The following is a 19,606-nucleotide window of genomic DNA, read 5'->3' on the forward strand; positions in this document are numbered from 1 at the left end:
CTTTACATTTTTCTATGACATCTTTTTCATATTTTCTCTTTTCCTCTCTGCACGCTTGTACATATTCATTTCTATAACAAGTATATATTTTCCATTTTTCAGGTCTTTTGTTTTTCTTCCTTTGGTCCAAGCTTTGTCTCTTTTGTCTTTTAACTCCCTACAACTTTTGTTGTACCAGCACTTTACATATTCTTTTTCTTGTTTTTGTCTTGGGACATACTTTTCCACTCCTTTTTTTATAAATTTTTGTCAAAATATTCCATTTCTCTTCTACTGTTGTATCTTCTTTGTGTATTCTTTCCCAGTTTTCATTTTGAAAGAATTCTCTTATTTCATAAAAAAAAAAAAAAAATTCATACATCAATCTTCCTTTTCTATATTGTTCATTTCTTTTCATGTATTTTTTCTCATTTAGTTCTAGTTCTATCAATATGTGGTCACTTTACTTATTGGTGCCTGGTATTCTATCTTTTCCACTATTTCAGGTTCTGATGTGATTATTAGGTCTAGTCTCGATGGTTCTTCTTCATTTCTATACCTTGTGTTCTCTTGAATCCATTGTGTCATTGTGTGGTCAATAATCATCTCAAGTAGAACATTTCCCCATGAGTCTTCTCCACCCTTTACAGTCATCTCTTCCCAGCATATTTCTTTGCAATTAAAGTCGCCCATCATAACTATTCTTCCTCCATCTTCCATTACCTTGTTTAATGTTATTCTTGTATTTACCTAGTTGTATTTTACAGGAAGGGGAGCTATGCTCGTGGTGTCCCGTTTTCGTATCTCATTTTATCTAAACTATTTTTAAATTCATGTATTGTTTTTGCACACACCACTTTCTCATCTAACTTGTTCCAACTGTCAATTACTCTGTGAGGAAAGCTGTTCCTTTTCAGGTCTCTTCTATAGCTGTCTTTTTTTATTTTCTTTCCATGTCCTCTTGTATTTCTCTCATCCCATTTTATCAGATTTTCTCTATCAGTAATTTCTATGCCTTTCATGATTCTGTAAATAGCTATCAAATCTCCTCTCTCTCTTCTTTGCTCTAGTGTCTGTAGTTCAAGTTTTGCTAGTCTCTCTTCATATGATAGTTTTGAGTGTTGGTGCCAATTTTGTAATTGCTCTTTGTATTCTTTCAAGTTTTTTTAAACATTTTTTTGCACTTGGTGACCATATCGTTGCTGCATATTCCAATCTTGGTCTTATCAGGGTGATTAGAATTTTCTTCACCATTTCTTCATCCAGGTATGTAAATGCAACTTTGATTGTTCTTATCAAATTATAGGTTTCTCCAAAAATCTTATTTATATGTTTCTCAGGTGACATATTATTCATACCGTATATACTCGTGTATAGGTCGAAATCTTAAGGATTTTTTTTAGGCCAAAACCTAGGGGTCGACCTATACACAAGTAATAATCTTGTTAGGTTGAAATCCAGACATGACAAGAAAGGCTAGGAAGAACTCTTACCTTTTCTTTAGGTTCAGAAATCAAAATATTTACCTACTAGTTACTACCAGTGAACAATGGGGACATAAAATACACGGTACGTACCAAAACATGTGAAATTCCTTCTAGATACGGTAACCCCATACGGAATACGATAAACACCGGCTTTGGTGCCCGGTGTTTGGTTGTTGTTTATTTTCGTCTTCGTGATGTCTTTTATCGTCCTGCTTGTCTGGCACACTACTTCCAAATTGGTGGTTCTTAAAATGTGTCAGGTTGGTGGCAACGTCGCTGGTTGGCAACACGAGACGTCTTGGTGTGCTGTCCTGCTGCATAAGACGTCTCGTGTTGCCAACCAGCGACGTTGCCACCAACCTGACACATATTTTAAGAACCACCAATTTGGAAGTAGTGTGCCAGACAAGCAGGACGATAAAAGGCATCACGAAGACGAAAATACACAACCAAACACCGGGCACCAAAGCTGGTGTTTATCGTATTCCGTGTTCAGGATGTGATAAAGTTTACATCGGAGAAACGTCACGCGACCTGAATACACGAATACGTGAACACCGTTACGACGTCAGGCATGATGTCACCACCAATGCATGTATGGCACATAGAAAAGAGGAAAACCATCTTATGGACTGGAAGAATGCAGAGCTGCTGATACGAGAACCAGACAAAATCCGCAGGAAGTGTTTAGAAGCAGCGATCATTCAAGGAACGAACACTATTGAACAAAATAGGGGCATGTTCAACATCTCGCCCCACATAATTCCCCTAATGCCCATGGCCAGCAAAAAATATATATATATATAAATAAATGAATAAATAAAATATTTAAACCACCCTTTGTGAACATTTTGCCCACGGACGTTTAGGCCAGCATTCTCAACCTTTCTCAGTGTTCAATCCCCCTCCTCCTCCTCTCCCTTCCCCCTACTTCTTTTCTCTCCCCGTTCCCTCCTTTCCCCTTATTTAATCTCAAGCATATGTATCTCAACTTGTACTTGAAAAGGCTGTAATAAGCGAAACGTCGTGCAAATAAAGGCTCCGTGCTCATATGGTGTTTAACTCGTCAGTCTTGTCGGCAACTGCTACTTTCATGAAAAAAACTTGGTAATCTGTTCAAGTTTTTCACTCTGCTGAAATGGCAACTTCAGTGAAACTTATTAGATATTAAAATCAGTAAACTTGAAAAAAACATAAACCAAAATACATCAGAATTAATCAATTGCTATACCAGACAAGCCACGCCACTTCAGAGCATTAAGACAGTGGAATGCTCACAGCACCAAAACAAAAACAAGCCAATCGACCTATACATGAGGTATATGTAAAATTCCAGATTTTTTGGCCAAAAATGGGGGGTCGACCTTTACACGAGATCGACCTATAGACGAGTATATACGGTAACAATGACTCCCAGGTCCTTTTCATTTTCTACTTTTTTTTTATTCCTTCTTCTCCCAATTTATATGATCCTGTTATTCTGTTTTTACTTTTTCCAAATTCCATTATACTACACTTCTTTGTATTGAACTCCATCTCCCACTTCCTACTCCATTCCTGTACTTTATTTAGATCTCTCTGTAGTGATCCACAATCTTCTTCCGTGTTCACTTTTTTCAATAGTTTTGCATCCTCTGCAAAGAAGCTCATATAGCTTTCAATTCCTTCATCCATATCATTAATATATATAGCAAACATTATTGGGGCCAGAACTGTTCCTTGTGGAACACCGCTTATTACTTCATCCCATTTTGAGTGTTGGTCTCTTATCACTACTCTCATTTTTCTTTCTTGCAAAAAGTCTTCCATCTAATTTAGCAGTTTGCCCTGTATTCCTCCTTCAGTTTCTAATTTCTTAAGCAACTTCTTATGTGGTACTTTGTCAAAAGCTTTTTTTAGGTCTAGATATGCACAATCATCCATCTCTTTCTTGTATTATATCTATTAGCCTTGAATAGAAACATATTAAATTGGTGACGCATGATCGTCCTTGTCTGAATCCAAATTGCCTTGGATTTAGTACGTTGTTTTTTTTCCAAGTATTTTACCCATCTATTTTTGATAATTCTTTCACAAATTTTTGCTATTGTACTTGTTAGAGAGACTGGTCTATAGTTGGTAGGTTCCTCTTTATTTCCTCCTTTATATATAGGTACTATATTTGCTTTTTTCCAATCTTCTGGAACTTTTCCTTCTTTCAAGGAACTGCTTATTATGCTATGTATTTTGTCTGCCAGTTCATTCCTGCATTCTTTCAGAATCCAGTTTGCTATTTCATCTGGTCCATGTGATTTTCTGACATCAAGATTACTCAATTGTGGGTCTTTGTAAGTGCATATGGGCCTGGCAGTGAGAAGAGTGTAGAAGAAAGGGAGGCCTTTTGGACAGATTTAAATGAGTGCATAGAGGATTTAAGGAGAAATGTCAATGTAATAGTACTGGGAGACCTTAATGCTAGGGTAGGAAATGGTCCAATTGATGGAGTGGTTGGGAAATGTGGTGGAGAGTTGATGGTGGAACTGTGTCTAGAGAGTTGATGATAGCAAATACAGTGTTTCGGAAGAAAGTCAAGCATAAGTACACATGGGAGAGGGTGGTGGATGGAAGGGTGGTAGATAGAGCATTGATGGATTATGTAGTGGTAAATAGGATTATGATAGGAAGAGTTAAGGATGTACATGTGCTAACGGCAGAGGGTGGGGGGAATATCAGATAATGTTTTGGTGGAAGGTAAGTTGAGAGTGGAGGATAGATGGAGAAAGAGGAAAAGGACAAAAGGTAGGAAGGTGCTTATAGTGAACTCTTTAAATGAAAATGAAAAGGAGAAGGAGTACAAGAAGCTAAAGGAGGAGTGGGAGGGAGTGAAGGATAGAGTGGAGCTAGGTGTGGAGGAGGAATGGGGATGGTTCAAGGAGGGAGTCACAAAGTGTGCAAGGATGGTGTGTGGAACAAGAAGGACAGGAGGAAATAGAAGGAAGGGTAGTGAGTGGTGGGATGAGGAAACAAAGAAGGTTGTAGAAGAGAAGAAGCGAGCTTTCACAGATTGGTTACAAACTAGGACGAGGGAGTCATATGAGAGGTACAAAGAAAAGAAAAGAGAAGTAAAGCAAAAGGTAAAGGAGGCAAAGAGGAGAGCAGATGTGAAGTGGGGTAAGAGTATGACAGAAAATTTTGAAAGTATATATAAATAAAAAGATGTTTTGGAAAGAAATTAAGAGAGGAAGAGGAGGCAAATCAAGTAGAGAAGAAAAGGTAAAAGGTGCAGATGGAGAGATGATAATGGAAGAGAAGGCAGTAAGGGGAAGATGGGCAAAGCATTTTAGGGAGTTGCTAAATATGAAGGAGGATAGGGAGGGAAATATAGTTGCAGTGGGAAATGCTAAGAAAATGACCGTGATGAGTGAGGAAAATGGAGGAGAAATAAGGAAGGATGAAGTGATGGCAGTTGTTAAGATGATGAAAGCAGGTAAGACACCTGGTCTGGATGGATGCCATGCAGAATGTCTAAAAAAAGGAGGTACAGTGATGGTGGACTGGCTGGTGAGGTTATTTAATGTTTGCTGGAGAGAGGGTAGAGTGCCGGAGGACTGGGGGAGTGCCTGTATAGTTCCTCTTTACAAGGGAAAAGGGGACAAGTGTGAATGTAGTAGTTTCAGAGGGATTAGCTTGTTAAGTGTAGTTGGGAAGGCTTATGGGAGGATCTTGATTGAGAGGATTAGGAGAGGAACAGAGGGAGTAATTGGTGAGGAACAGTGCGGATTTAGGATGGGTAGAGGTTGTGTAGATCAGAACTTTGTGGTAAGACAGATATGTGAGAAAACTATAGGAAAGGGGAAGGATGTTTTTTGGGCTTTTATGGATCTGGAAAAGGCTTACGATAGGGTAGACAGAAAGGCACTGTGGGAGGTTATGCAGATATATGGGATAGGAGGAAAGCTTCTAGGAGCTGTCAAGAGTTTTTATGAGAGTAGTAGAGCTTGTGTCAGGATTAGAAATGGAGAGTGAGTGGTTCGAGGTAAAGGTGGGACTTTGTCAAGGATGCGTTATGTCGCCCTGGCTGTTCAACTTATACATGGATGGGGTGGTGCGAGAGGTAAATGCAAGGGTAGTGGGTCAGGGATTGGAGATGGTTAAAGAAAATGGAGAAAAGTGGGAGGTCAGCCAACTGTTGTTTGCGGACGACACTGCGCTTGTGGCAGGATCGGAGGAGGGATTGAGGAAGTTGGTGACAGAGTTTGGGAGAGTATGTGATAGAAGAAAGCTAAAGATAAATGTGGGTAAAAGTAAAGTGATGAGATGTACAAGGGGTGAAAGTGGCAGTAGACTGGAAGTGAGCATTAAGGGAGAGCGACTGGAGGAAGTGGATAGTTTTAGATACTTGGGTACAAATGTGGCAGGAAAGGGTGGAGTGAAGGTGGAGGTAGAATGTAGATTGAGAGAAGCAAGTAAATGCCTTGGTGGATTGAAGAGTGTAATGAGGAATAGACATTTGGGAATGGATGCTAAGAGGAGACTGTATGAAGGAGTGATTGTGTCAACAGCACTGTATGGGGCAGAAACATGGAACATAAGAGAGGAAGAGAGAAGGAGTTTGAATGTGTTTGAGATGAGGTGTCTGAGAAGTATGATGGGGGTTACTAGGCTAGATAGAGTGAGAAATGAGGAGGTGAGGAGAAGAACGGGGGTGGAAAGGGAGTTGGGAGATAGGGTTGATGAAAGAGTATTAGGATGGTTTGGACACATGGAAAGAATGAGTGAAGAAAGACTAGTAAAAGAGGTATGGAAGGCAGATGTGGAGGGAGTGAACATGAGGGGACGTCCTAGGATGAGGTGGATGGATGGGGTGAAGGGGGCTTTGGGGAAGAGGGGAATGTCTGTTGAGGAAGGACGGGAGAGGACAGAAGACAGGGGTGAATGGAGAATGGTTGCATATGGATGATGTTGTGATGCATGAGGTGGAATGGACGGGGAGATGGGGGGTGAGGTAGTATGTGTAAGCAAAATTTGACGCAGCCCGAAGGGATTTCTCCCCGTCTTCTCCTTTTATGCATGGGGGGACGGAGAGGGGGAGTCGCCGATTTAATGAAGTGTCCTTGCTGTGGATGTGCTGTGTCTTGCGACACTGCTTCTGACCCAGGGCAGTGGACAAGGTGCAGGGATGACCCGTCATCTGGGAGGTGCTAAGATAAGAGGGAGGGTGGAGGGGTGTGGAGTGTATTCAGGGATGGAATGGGTGGGAATGATTTTATGCCTTTCCTTTTTGGCTACCTCCCTTGTAAGGGGGAAAAAGCCTTGGTATATGTATGTATGTATATATATATGTGTATGTATGTTTTGGAAAGAAATTAAGAAAGGATGAGGAGACGAATCAAGTAGAGAGCTGACAATTAGTGACTGATCCCTTCTTTCCCTTTTTCCTACCACCTTCATCCAGTGACATAGAAACAGTCCCATATTAATATGATACAGATAATATTCCAAAATTTCTTGCTAGAGTGATGTATGGGAGGGCCCATGGACTGTTGCCAGCCAATGTAGTGTTGTGGATTTCCGGTCAGCAAAACTTGAAGCAACAATAAACTACTGTTCTATACAGATGTTGAACAATCCTGGCAATATTGCACAGATTATACGTGTTAATCTCCTGAAGTTTCTCACACTTTTAACTTCACCCAGTTTCTGAGATGGTCAGTTTATGACAGTGCTGTACATAACTTAACCCATTCAGTCTCTGTGCATCCCTACAGATGAATAACTTGTATACATGCATACCAAAGGCCCTTTCCCCCCAATTACAATATCTTGTAGCCAAAAGTGATCACCAGGTCTGTTTTTTTTTTTTTCTTCTTAAAAAGCATACAACTCCTTAGCTGAAGAGAAATATCTCACAATAGTTACAATACAATCTGTGAGATAGCCACGTAAGTCTGAACAGGTAGTTCCCCCCTCCCAACCTTCTATTAACTCTGAACTCTACTTTTTAACTTACCAAAGTGGTGCAGCCAGTGCAATGGCCAGAGAGCCAAGTGAAAGGATGATACATGTAAGTGGAAAGATGGTGGTCAAGAAAATGGTACCAACAATTCCTTTGAGGACGTAGTTCCATGCACGATTCATATGGCGAGTGACTCCCTTCCCAATAAAGCCTGAAAATTATGAATAATGAGAGTGAAGATATTAACAAGTCATAAGGAATCAGAAGTTATAAAAAGTGTTACTGACAATAAACATATTCTTATTCCTAAGACAGTATAAACAGTTTCCTTCCAATATATAGAATGGTCAGGTATCAGCCCAATCAGATATGCAGTTGGGAGAGCTACAGGGTTAAGATAAGTTTTACTATCCAATTGTGGGAAGGGGTCTTCCTAGAATGAAAGTATAAAAAAAAATTCCATATAATCAATGAAAACTGTTATACATATCATGAATGCTCTCTTCAGTCACCTGCAATTTTACATATATATATACCAAAGGCTCTTTCCCCCTTACAAGAGAGGTAGCCAAAAAACAAAGGCATAAAATCCACTCTCACCCATTCCATCCCCACATACTCCATTCCCATCCACCCCCCATCCCTCCCTCTTATCTTGGCACCCCATATGTAATTTTAGGACCTACAATTTCTGGTAACAAATAACCCACAGTTCATCTATCTGTATACCAAGGCCTTCTTCTCCCTTATATGGGAAGTAGCCAAGATAAGGCACGTACCCACTCCCGCCCATTCCACCCCCTTCCATTACCCTTGTTTCTCTCTTATCTCATCTTAGCTTCTGTGGATGAAGGGTCATCCCTGTCTCCTGCCCACTGCCCAGAAGGGTCAGAAGCAATGAAGCAAAACACAGTACATCCACAGCAGGGCTGCTTCACTTACACAGTGACACCCCCACCCCTCTCTGTCTTTGTCCCAGTGCAATCTTAGAACCTACAATTCTGGGTGACCAATAAATCACAGTTAATACCCCTATATAATATCAATTACCCAAATGACCCCCAATTCCTTTATTATTCCTTTGCTAAGATGACACATTTTCTAGATTTTTGTTTCAATTATGAACAAACAACTTAATTCAGCTGAATGGTGGACTTTAGAACAAAACTATGTCTTGATTGAAAAACCCAATCTAAGCTTACTTTCACCTGTCAAATGAATGAGAGTGCATGGAATTGGCAAGCACAAAAAAAAATAAAAGAATATTGCTACAGCAAAAAAAAAAAAATTCATTTATCTTCAGAAAAATAAAATCTCAGCAAAATCACCTCCCTACAATATAAATCCCAAATAGTAGTTACCTGTGTCAGGAGTGGTTTCAAAATGTGTGCGAGACTTGGAGATGTGCCGCCACAGAATGTGAAGACGAGATGCCAACGTTGGAGTGAGGGATGCTTTACTAGGACATACAGTACCATTTACCTGTAATGTGCATATAAAAAAACTTGTCATATTTGAATCTTTTCATAACTAAAATTACATACATAAATATACCAAGGGACCTTTCCCCCTTACCAGGGAGGTAGCCAAAGTCAAAAGGGATAATTTTCCACTCCCACCCATTTCACCCCACCCATTCCACTCCCATCCACCACCCCTTCCTCCCTCTCATCTTGGCTTCTCATGGATGACAGGACATCCCTGCATCTCTCCAATTGCCCTGGGTAAGAAGCAATGCGGCAAGACACAGCACATCCACAGCAAGGCCATTTCATTTAATTGGCAACCCCTTTGGGCTGCAGCAAAATATCATTCACACATAACATGCATACATACATATACCAAGGGTTTCTTCCCTCTTATAAGGGAGGTAACCAAAGTCAAAAGGCATAATTCCACTCCTTCTGACTATGGCTACCTCCCTTGTAACAGGGAAGATGACCTTGGTATATATATGTATGTATGTATGTTATGTGTGAATGATATTTTGCCACAGCCCAAAGGGAATTCCCCTTAATTAAATTTAATTTCATTTTCATCATGTGAAACAAACTTAGCCTAGCTCTAGACACCCCATAACACATGCAGCACTTTATACTGCCCTTCCCTACATACACGAAGACCAATACATATATTAATCAATTAATCTAATGCCCTGATTTTCTTTTACAAGAAACTTGTGGCCTCCAGGATGCCACCCATGGCTACTAGTTCAGTACTAAAATCACTTAGTGAAGAGATTTTCTGTTGCCATAATACAATGCATGCCAAAATTCTCCTGTACATTTTCTTTTAATCTACCATTTGTTATCAATTTTTTACTCATGCAGCCACAACAAGTATAATTTTCTGTTTTTTAATGAATAATGCTAGCTATCATTCATCTATGGAAGGCCCTCACACCTGGGCTTAGACTATCTTTGTTGACCACTCCATTCTAACTGTGTAATGTAATGTATGTATATTCAATGCAGAAATGAGACCTACTGAAAAGAAATTTTAAATATAGAATTCCTACAATTTAGAAACATCTTAGATCCTAGGAATCTTTTATAAATATAAACACCAATCTATATAACCCAATACACTCACCATACTTACTATTCTTTCTATTTTATATCTATATACCAAGGGCTTTTTTCCCCTTATAGGGGAGGTAGCCAAGTCAAAAGGAATGTACCCACGCCCACCCATTCCACTCCCATCCACCACCCATACATACTTTTCTACCATACTTACAATATCATTTATATGAATGTTTACTTGGATAACATGAAAATCCAGTAAATCATTCAAGAGAAGCTCACCTGTGAGAGTTCAAAGTCAGGCATAAATGGTTCCTGGCTAAGAAGAGCACGAAGACTAACTGGTGAACACATTGGTAGCCACACCTGCATATAAAAAAATAAATGAATAAATAAATAAATAAAATAATTGCCCTCCTATAGATGAAATTAAAAAAATAAATAAATAAAGATGATAAATACAAATGAAGCAAACCTACAGTAACTATGAAATAGAAAGTCATTCTACTGTCATCATATGCTGTGGGGCACTTCACTTCATGCACATGACTTGATGGTGCAGTGGTAGCCAACTTCTGCTACAGCGGTCCAAGTTTGAATTCCGCCCAGGGCTGAAATAATTCAAGTATCGTTGTGCTGTGAGTCGTTACTCCAACTCTCATGGGCGGGGAGCTGGGGGTGTGTGTGTGCATGTAAAGTCACAGCATTACCCAAAAATCAGTCATATATGAGCTCTGAGCTCTCTCTCAGGAGGGAAATAGCTGTTGATCACAAGTCCAACATGTGACCCAAGACCATGGTGAATAACACATCAACCAATCTCCACTATCTCCCTGAACAATCTCCCATGGACTCTTCTAGGCTTTCTAAGCAGATCTGAAGTCATTCACATAAAAATGGCCATCAATATCCTCAACAACTTCCATGATGTACTTCTTCTTATCCAACTTTATGAGAGCTTAATTCTGCTGTTTCAGAATCCTGTATAGTTCCAGGATCCTAGCTACTCTAGCACCATACTTATCTCCATCAGTGTCTAATGTGATACCACTCCTGGACCTTACTCTCTCATGCACTCCTTGACAGCTTTCAGAGTTTCATGTTTGAAGGTATCCCACAGTTCTTCAGTATCCTCAAGGGCATCAAGCCCTTTAAATCACTTAAAAAGATTACTACCACACATTCCAGGACACATGTATCAGCCCTGAGGTTCTCCAGATAGAATCCAGGTGGATTACATTTTAGGATTCTCCTGGCTTTGATATTCAGTCCAAAAGAACCCAGCACTCCAGCAAACCCTGCAGCTTTGTAGGTTTCTCCGACAAGTACTAATACGTTAGTGATTGACCTCCTCTGCCACTCCTATACCTAGTCCATTAATATGACTCTCATCTATGGAATCAGGAATCAACAATCCTCAACCTTCTGAACTATGTAAAATTCAGGAGAGAACAGTTAGTGTTCTTGGTTCCAGAGCCATGGGGGCCAATACATACTTCATGACCAATTTCGTAAAAGCCAGTAACCACACTAAAGTCACCTTAAACAATAAAGATATCTTGTATTTACCTATTTTTATATACCTAATTGTAGTATACAGGAAAGGAGCAACGTTTGTTGGGTCCTGTCTCCTATCCTCTAATTTTCTAACATACCAAGACAATTCATGTTCAGTTTTGGTGAGCAATGATTATTATGTAGTCAAAATTAACATAGAACATCTCTTTCTCTTCAAGTTCACATGCCTCAGTAGGAGTACATACTGAAATAAAAGAGATGAAGCTCAAGATGTGCTTCATGCTCACCAGTATCATATGTTCACCAACTGGAATAACTTCTAAAACTCTTCTGTGGTCAGCTGGATAAGCTTACAACTACCCCTGCAAGGTGGGTCCTATTGATGTGACCCAACTAACAGTAGTTGTAAACTATCTTACATATATTATAGGAACCAATGATGGGAACCTGAAAGAGATCATCTCATTGCCACCCATTTTCAAAATCCATCAAGATTCTCATATCTATTTGGGGTGCAGCCTTTTAATATTCCTTAGATTCTATTCTTTATTTTCACTAAAATGATAATATTTATTACTTTACCCCAAAAAAGAAGAGGGCATTGCACATCCAGGCCCAAGTACGATGTAAAAAGTTGAACCATCGCCAAAATGGCCATCTTGTTGATGTGGAACGGATTAACTGCAAAAGAGAGTCATCATCTTAGATCATTGTAACCCTTTTAGTTTCACTGAAATGGAAAAGGAGAGATTGAAAATATCTATCTATCTATATGTCCTGGTTTTTTTCCCCTTTACTATGGAGGTACATACATACATACATATACCATGGGCTTTTTCCCCCTTACAAGGGAGGTAGCCAAAGACAAAAGGCATAATTCCATTTCCACCCATTTCATTCACACCCACTCCACACTCATTCCCCCTCCCTCCCTCTTTTCTTGGGTATATGCCTTATGATTTGACTACCTCTGTAGTAGTAATTCTACTATAGAGGTAGTCAAGTCAAAAGGCATATACCCACTCCTGTCCATTCCACTCCCATCCACCACCCTTTCTTCCCTCTCCTCTTAGCTCCTCAGTGGCTGAAATATTGACTGAAAAATATTAAAATATAGGCAATTTAAAAAATGTATGAACATAAATACACATACCTAAGGAAACTTTCCCCCTCATAAAGAGGGTAGCTGAGTCAAATCATACACCCTCCTTATACCAATTCCACATCCATCCAAAACTCATTTATTGTCCCTCCCATCTTAGCTCCTCACAGATACATACATACATACACACATATACCAAAGGCTTTTCCCCCCTTACACAGGGGGGGTAGCCAAAAAGAAAAAGGCATAGAAACAACTCCCACCCATTCCATTCCCTACATATTCCACTCCCCTCCACCCTCCTCCCTCCCTCTTATCTTGGCACCTCCCAGATCACAGGTCATCCCTGCATCCTGTCCACTGCCTTGGGTCAGAAGCAGTGTCGCAAGACACAGCACATCCACAGCAAGGCCATTTCATAAATTTGGCAACCCCCCTCTCCGTCCCCTTATGCAGAAAAGGAGAAGACGGGGAGAAATCCCTTCAGACTGCATCAAATTTTTTTCTCATACATACTTCCTCACAGATGAAATGTAATTACATTGTGACCCTTCCTCCTCATTCACTAGCAAATTACTGAGCAGACAAGAAGAAATCCTTTTGTGCCACATCAAATTACCATTTATTCAAACCACTCTCCACTCATACCTATCTTTTGCCTCTCCCTTCCTTGTTTAAAAAATGTTCCTCTTGCACCCAATGCCCCTTTCATTTTATCCATTCACCTGATTTTTGGTATTCTCCTTGGTTAACTCCATCCACCACTATCTCCCACACTCTTTTTGTTAGTCTCCACTCATCCTTTCCATATGTTCAAACCATCCCAGTGTGCTAGTTTTAAATACAAAATAAACATAATTACTATAATTATAAATGCTGTTGGAGTCTTTGGTGTTGAGATGCACAAGGAATAATGATGATGGTAGGATGTGTGTGAATGTAAAGAATAAGAGACTGGAAGAAATGGAATATTTGGGGTCACATATGGAGATGAAAGGAGTGGATGAGGAGGCAATTTATATTGTAAAGGAAGCAAGTAAATGTCTAGGGGGGAATGATAAGTGTTAAGAGAAACAGTTATTTGGGGATGAATGCAAAGAGAAGGTTTTATAAAGAAGTGATTGCCACTCATTGACAGTATATGGAGCAAATATTTGGAATATAAGGGAGGCAGAAGCCATGAGCCTCTGTTTTTTGTTTTTTTTGAGAAACATGAGAGTTCTTATAAAAATGGAATAAGCAAGAAATGTGAATGTGAGGTAGAGAATGGGCACAAAGAGAGAGCTATAAGACAGGGTAGATCAAAGTGCGGTAAGGAGGTTTGAGCATATGAACAAAGAATGAGGGAAGTAGTGGATAGAGCAGTGGTTCTTAACCTTGTTGGAGGTACTGAACCCCGCAAGTTTCATACATGCATTCATCGAACCCTTCATAGTTGGAAAAAAAAAAAAAAAAAATTCTTCAAATTCAAAACATAGCAACTATATACTGTATTAGTGCACAAACTGTACCATGGATCATTTGCACATGAAATCACTGTGTTCAAAGAACAAAACCAACAAAACATGAATTTCACATAAAACAAAAACATAATGAATATTTACTGTAAATCAATGTGACTTTTACTGTTGCCTCTCAGAGACAATTTCAGAAATGCGCCGAACCCCAGAGACTGACTCACCGAACCCCTGGGGTTCGACTGAACCCAGGTTAAGAAACACTGGGATAGAGTATGCTTGAGAGGAAGACTGAGAATGAGATGGATGGATGGGATGAAGAAGGCTTTAGGTGTGAATGTAATCTCTGATGGAGAGAGATGGAAAAATGAAAAAGGTAGGGAAATATTGGATGAGAGGATGACAAGGCCTATGGGGATGTTCTTGTCTACTTCATAAATTATTCTGCAAGGATGAGGATGGGAGATCACTGTAGGATGAAGCAGCTCAATGAAGCAGCTCGATTAAACCAGCTCTAGCTGTTGGATCCTGCTCTTGCTTCACTGCATTAACCTAAATAATTTTCTTTAGTAAAATGTTATTGGGTTTTTATTTTTGATCTATTTATTTATTTATTTTATTTTACTTGGGGAGTTGCTAAATGTGAAGGAGAATAGGGAGGGAAAGGTAGTTGCAGTGGGAAGCGCTAAGAAATTGAGAGTGATGAGTGAGGAAAATGGAGGAGAAATAGGGAAGGATGAAGTGAAAGCAGCCATTAAGATGATGAGAGCAGGTAAGGCACCTGGGTTGGATGGATGCCATGAAGAATGTCTGAAGAAAGGAGGTGCAGTTATGGTGGACTGGCTGGTGAGGTTATTTAATGTTTGTTTAAGAGAGGGTAGAGTGCCAGAAGACTGGAGGAGTGCCTGTATAGTTCCGCTTTACAAAGGAAAGGGGGACAAGTGTGAGTGTAGTAGTTATGGAGGGATCTGCTTGTTGAGTGTAGTTGGGAAGGCTTATGGGAGGGTCTTGATTGAGAGGATTAGGAGAGGAACAGAGGGAGTAATTGGTGAGGAACAGTGTGGCTTTAGGACAGATAGGGGATGTGTAGATCAGATTTTTGTGGTCAGACAGATATGTGAGAAAGCTATAGGAAAAGGTAAGGATGTTTTTTGGGCTTTTATGGATCTGGAAAAGGCTTATGACAGGGTAGACAAGAAGGCACTGTGGGAGGTACTGCAGATATATGGGATAGGAGGAAGGCTGTTAAGAGTAGTCAAGAGTTTTTATGAGAGTAGTAGAGCTTGCGTTAGGATTAGAAATGGAAAGAGTGAATGGTTTGAGGTAAAAGTGGGACTTCGTCAGGGGTGTGTTATGTCGCCCTGGCTGTTCAATCTTTACATGGATGGGGTGGTGCGAGAGGTGAATGCAAGGGTAGTGGCTCAGGGTTGGAGATGATTAAAGAAAATGGAGAAAAGTGAGAGGTGAGCCAGTTGTTGTTTGCCGACGACACTGCTATTGTAGCAGGATCAGAGGAGGTATTGAGGAAGTTAGTGACAGAGTTTGAGAAGGTGTGTGAAAGAAGGAAACTGAAGATAAATGTGGGCAAAAGTAAGGTGATGAGATGTACAAGGGGAGAGAGTGACAGTAGGCTGGAAGTGAGCATTAAGGGTGAGAAACTGGAGGAAGTGGATAGTTTCAGATACTTGGGTGTGAATGTGACAGGAAAGGGAGGAGTGGGGGTGGAGGTAGAATGTAGATTGAGAGAAGCGAGTAAATGCCTTGGTGGATTAAAAAGTGTAATGAGAAATAGATATTTGGGAATGGATGGTAAGAGGAGGTTATATGGAGAAGCGAGTAAATGCCTTGGTGGATTAAAAAGTGTAATGAGAAATAGACATTTGGGAATGGATGGTAAGAGGAGGTTATATGAAGGAGTGATTGTGCCAACAGCAATGTACGGGGCAGAAACATGGAACATGAGAGAGGAAGAGAGAAGGAGTTTAAATGTGTTTGAGATGAAATGTCTGAGAAGTATGATAGGGGTTACTAGGCTAGATAGAGTGAGAAATGAGGAAGTGAGGAGGAGAACAGGGGTGGAAAAGGAGCTGGGAGATAGGGTTGATGAAAGAGTATTAGGATGGTTTGGACACATGGAAAGAATGGGTGAAGAAAGATTAGTGAAAGAGGTGTGGAAGGCGGAGGTGGAAGGAGTGAATATGAGGGGGCGTCCTAGGATGAAATGGATGGATGGGGTGAAAGGGGTTTACAAAAGAGAGGAATGTCTGTTGAGGAAGGACGGGAGAGGACAGAAGATAGGGGTGAATGGAGAAGGGTTGTATATAGATGAGGCTGTGATGCATGAGGGGGATGGGGGGTGACGAAGTACAGGGACTCCTCGTTTAACGACCTACTCGGTTAGCGACAACGCGGAGTTACGACGGGCTTTATGACAGACGTTTAACGTAAATCTCCCGAAGTTATGACGTCGTGTACGATAATTAAGTTGGCTGAGGCAAATTTGTATGATGTTATAATTGAACTTGTACGGTGGATATTAGCTGTGAGGTAAAGTGTTCTGAAGCTTAGGTCTACATTACCATCCTGCAAGCTGCAAAAACTACCTGGGGTACAGTATATACCGGTAGTGGTAAATTTTTAGTTTCGACCATGGGCGCAATATAGCAATAGAAAATTAATTATTAATTTTGTAAATTATAATGTATCAAAGTAATATGCAATTTTGTGAGCGAAAAAAAAAAAGTGCTAAAACAAATTTCGTAAGTAACGAAGTCATGTCGGATGAATGGTACATCATGTTTGTTATGATAGATGCCTATGTCGAAGAAATAAAAGGATGATGAATTCGTCAAACCTAAACTAAACTAACCTGACTTGTGTTTGATAAATCATTACCTGCAAATTAAATGTCATCCGGCTCGTCCTCGTTGTTGTCATCGTGAGAGACGTTGGCAGACGACAAGATGGCGTCCCAATCCTATGCTACCGACTTCGTTCATTAGCATATTTTCTTGTAGCATGGTATATTTTACTTTCATTTCCGCCCACAAAATTGCATATTACGTCGATACATTTTAATTTACAAAATTAATAATTAATTTTCTATTGCTATATTGCGCCCATGGTCGAAACTAAAAAAATACCCCGGTATTCAATATGGAATGTCAGCATACGCGGATTTGGTCATATACGGTAATTTCAGGAACCTAACCACTGTAAATAAACAGTAAATAAAGCTTTAATATACTGTATAAAAGAGGGAAAATACACGAAAATGAAGATACATGTATTGCTGGACATTGTACATACAGTACATGTACGTATATGTATACACTTTCGCTTAACAACGGCGCGCTGGTCCCAATTGTGGTTGTTAAACGAGGAGTGGTTGTATGTATGAGAAAAAATTTGACGCAGCCTGATGGGATTTCTCCCTGTCTTCTCCTTTCCTGCATGAGGGGACAGAGAAGGGGGTCGCCAAATTTATGAAGTGGCCTTGCTGTGGATGTGCTGTGTCTTGTGACACTGCTTCTGACCCAGGGCAGTGGACAGGATGCAGGAATGACCCGTCATCCAGGAGGTGCCAAGATAGGAGGGAGGGAGGAGGTTGGAGGGGAGTGGAATATATAGGAAATGAAATGTGTGGGAGTGATTTCTATGCCTTTTTCTTTTTGGCTACCCCCCGTGTGAGGGGGAAAAAGCCTTTGGTATATGTATGTATGTATGTACTTTTTTTTTTATCATTTCAGCCTCCGCTGATGCTTCTTCATAAACTTTTCCCTTTACTGTCAACTTGGAGATTTCTGTCTCATACATACATATACAGTATATACCAAGGCTTTTTCCCCCTTACAAGTAAGGTAGCCAAAAAGGAAAAGGCATAAAATCATTCCCACCCATTCCATCCCTGAATACACTCCACCCTCCCTCTTATCTTAGCACCTCCTGAATGACGGGTCATCCCTGCACCTTGTCCACTGCCCTGGGTCAGAGGCAGTGTCGCAAGACACAGCACATTCACAGCAAGGACGCTTCATTAAATCGGCGACCCCCCCCCCTCTCCGTCCCCCCATGCATAAAAGGAGAAGACGGGGAGAAATCCCTTCGGGCTGCATCAAATTTTGCTCACACATACTACCTCACCCCCCATCCATTTCACCTCATGCATCACAACATCATCCATATACAACCCTTCTCCATTCACCCCTGTCTTCTGTCCTCTCCCATCCTTCCTCAACAGACATTCCCCTCTTCCCCAAAGCCCCCTTCACCCCATCCATCCACCTCATTCTAGGACGTCCCCTCATGTTCACTTCCTCCACATCTGCCTTCCATACCTCTTTTACTAGTCTTTCTTCACTCATTCTCTTCAACCATCCTAATACTCTTTCATCAACCCTATCTCCCAACTCCCTTTCCACCCCCATTCTTCTCCTCACCTCCTCATTTCTCACTCTATCTAGCCTAGTAACCCCCATCATATTTCTCGGACACCTCATCTCAAACACATTCAAACTCCTTCTCTCTTCCTCTCTTATGTTCCATGTTTCTGCCCCATACAGTGCTGTTGGCACAATCACTCCTTCATACAGTCTCCTCTTAGCATCCATTCCCAAATGTCTATTCCTCATTACACTCTTCAATCCACCAAGGCATTTACTCGCTTCTCTCAATCTACATTCTACCTCCACCTTCACTCCACCTTTTCCTGCCACATTTGTACCCAAGTATCCAAAACTATCCACTTCCTCCAGTCGCTCTCCCTTAATGCTCACTTCCAGTCTACTGCCACTTTCACCCCTTGTACATCTCATCACTTTACTTTTACCCACATTTATCTTTAGCTTTCTTCTATCACATACTCTCCCAAACTCTGTCACCAACTTCCTCAGTCCCTCCTCCGATCCTGCCACAATTGCAGTGTTGTCAGCAAACAACAGCTGGCTGACCTCCCACTTTTCTCCATTTTCTTTAACCATCTCCAATCCCTGACCCACTACCCTTGCATTTACCTCTCGCACTACCCCATCCATGTATAAGTTGAACAGCCAGGGCGACATAACGCATCCTTGACGAAGTCCCACCTTTACCTCGAACCACTCACTGTCTCAATTTATTATTAACAAACCTGTAGAATAGTTTAGGTTCATATCTGCATTAATAAATAATACTCTCTTCAAATATCCATCCTGATCAACAATACCACACAGAATAGGCCTAGCACCAGAATCAAACTGCCTAGATCCAACAACCACACAGAAGACAATGAGCATCTCATCTTACACTGCTGTACAATGCCTAGACAACAACACAATATTTCTTCCTTGAGTGACCAACACACACTTGTACAAATCTTACCTGCTTTTCTAGAAGGAAAACTGGTTGATTGGGGTCAGTCCTTGGTGTGGTGATAGATGTGGGTGAGGAGGATAAAACTGTTGGAATAATTTCTGTTTCACCTAAAAATGTCCTACGTACAGTATAATTTCCTGGAAACCAGATTTGTGCACGCCAATGAAATGCACGCATTGCAACCTTAAGGTTTCTTAGCTCCTTTTGTAGGACAGGCTCTCGCTGAAACAAAGCAAAAAAACAAGATGGTC

General features: G+C 40.7%; 1 protein-coding gene across 8 annotated transcripts in view; it reads right to left on the minus strand.

The window, feature by feature from the left end:
• LOC143020023 (uncharacterized) overlaps positions 1–19,606 on the minus strand; it is a 432,500-nt gene that overhangs the window by 17,198 nt on the left and 395,696 nt on the right. For 7 of the 8 annotated variants that reach the window (XM_076176144.1, XM_076176141.1, XM_076176146.1 and 4 more), the window contains 5 exons: positions 19,362–19,577; positions 12,027–12,125; positions 10,209–10,292; positions 8,763–8,883; positions 7,456–7,612 (listed from right to left, as the gene is read on the minus strand). In XM_076176144.1, coding sequence (XP_076032259.1) covers positions 7,456–7,612; positions 8,763–8,883; positions 10,209–10,292; positions 12,027–12,125; positions 19,362–19,577 — 677 coding nt within the window. The remainder of the gene's footprint in view (positions 1–7,455; positions 7,613–8,762; positions 8,884–10,208; positions 10,293–12,026; positions 12,126–19,361; positions 19,578–19,606) is intronic. The other variant, XM_076176143.1, reaches the window with a different exon arrangement.

This window comes from Oratosquilla oratoria, chromosome 38, assembly GCF_046742065.1.
Source record: "Oratosquilla oratoria isolate Oo_2021 chromosome 38, ASM4674206v1, whole genome shotgun sequence".
Classification (NCBI taxonomy): Eukaryota; Metazoa; Arthropoda; class Malacostraca; order Stomatopoda; family Squillidae; genus Oratosquilla; species Oratosquilla oratoria.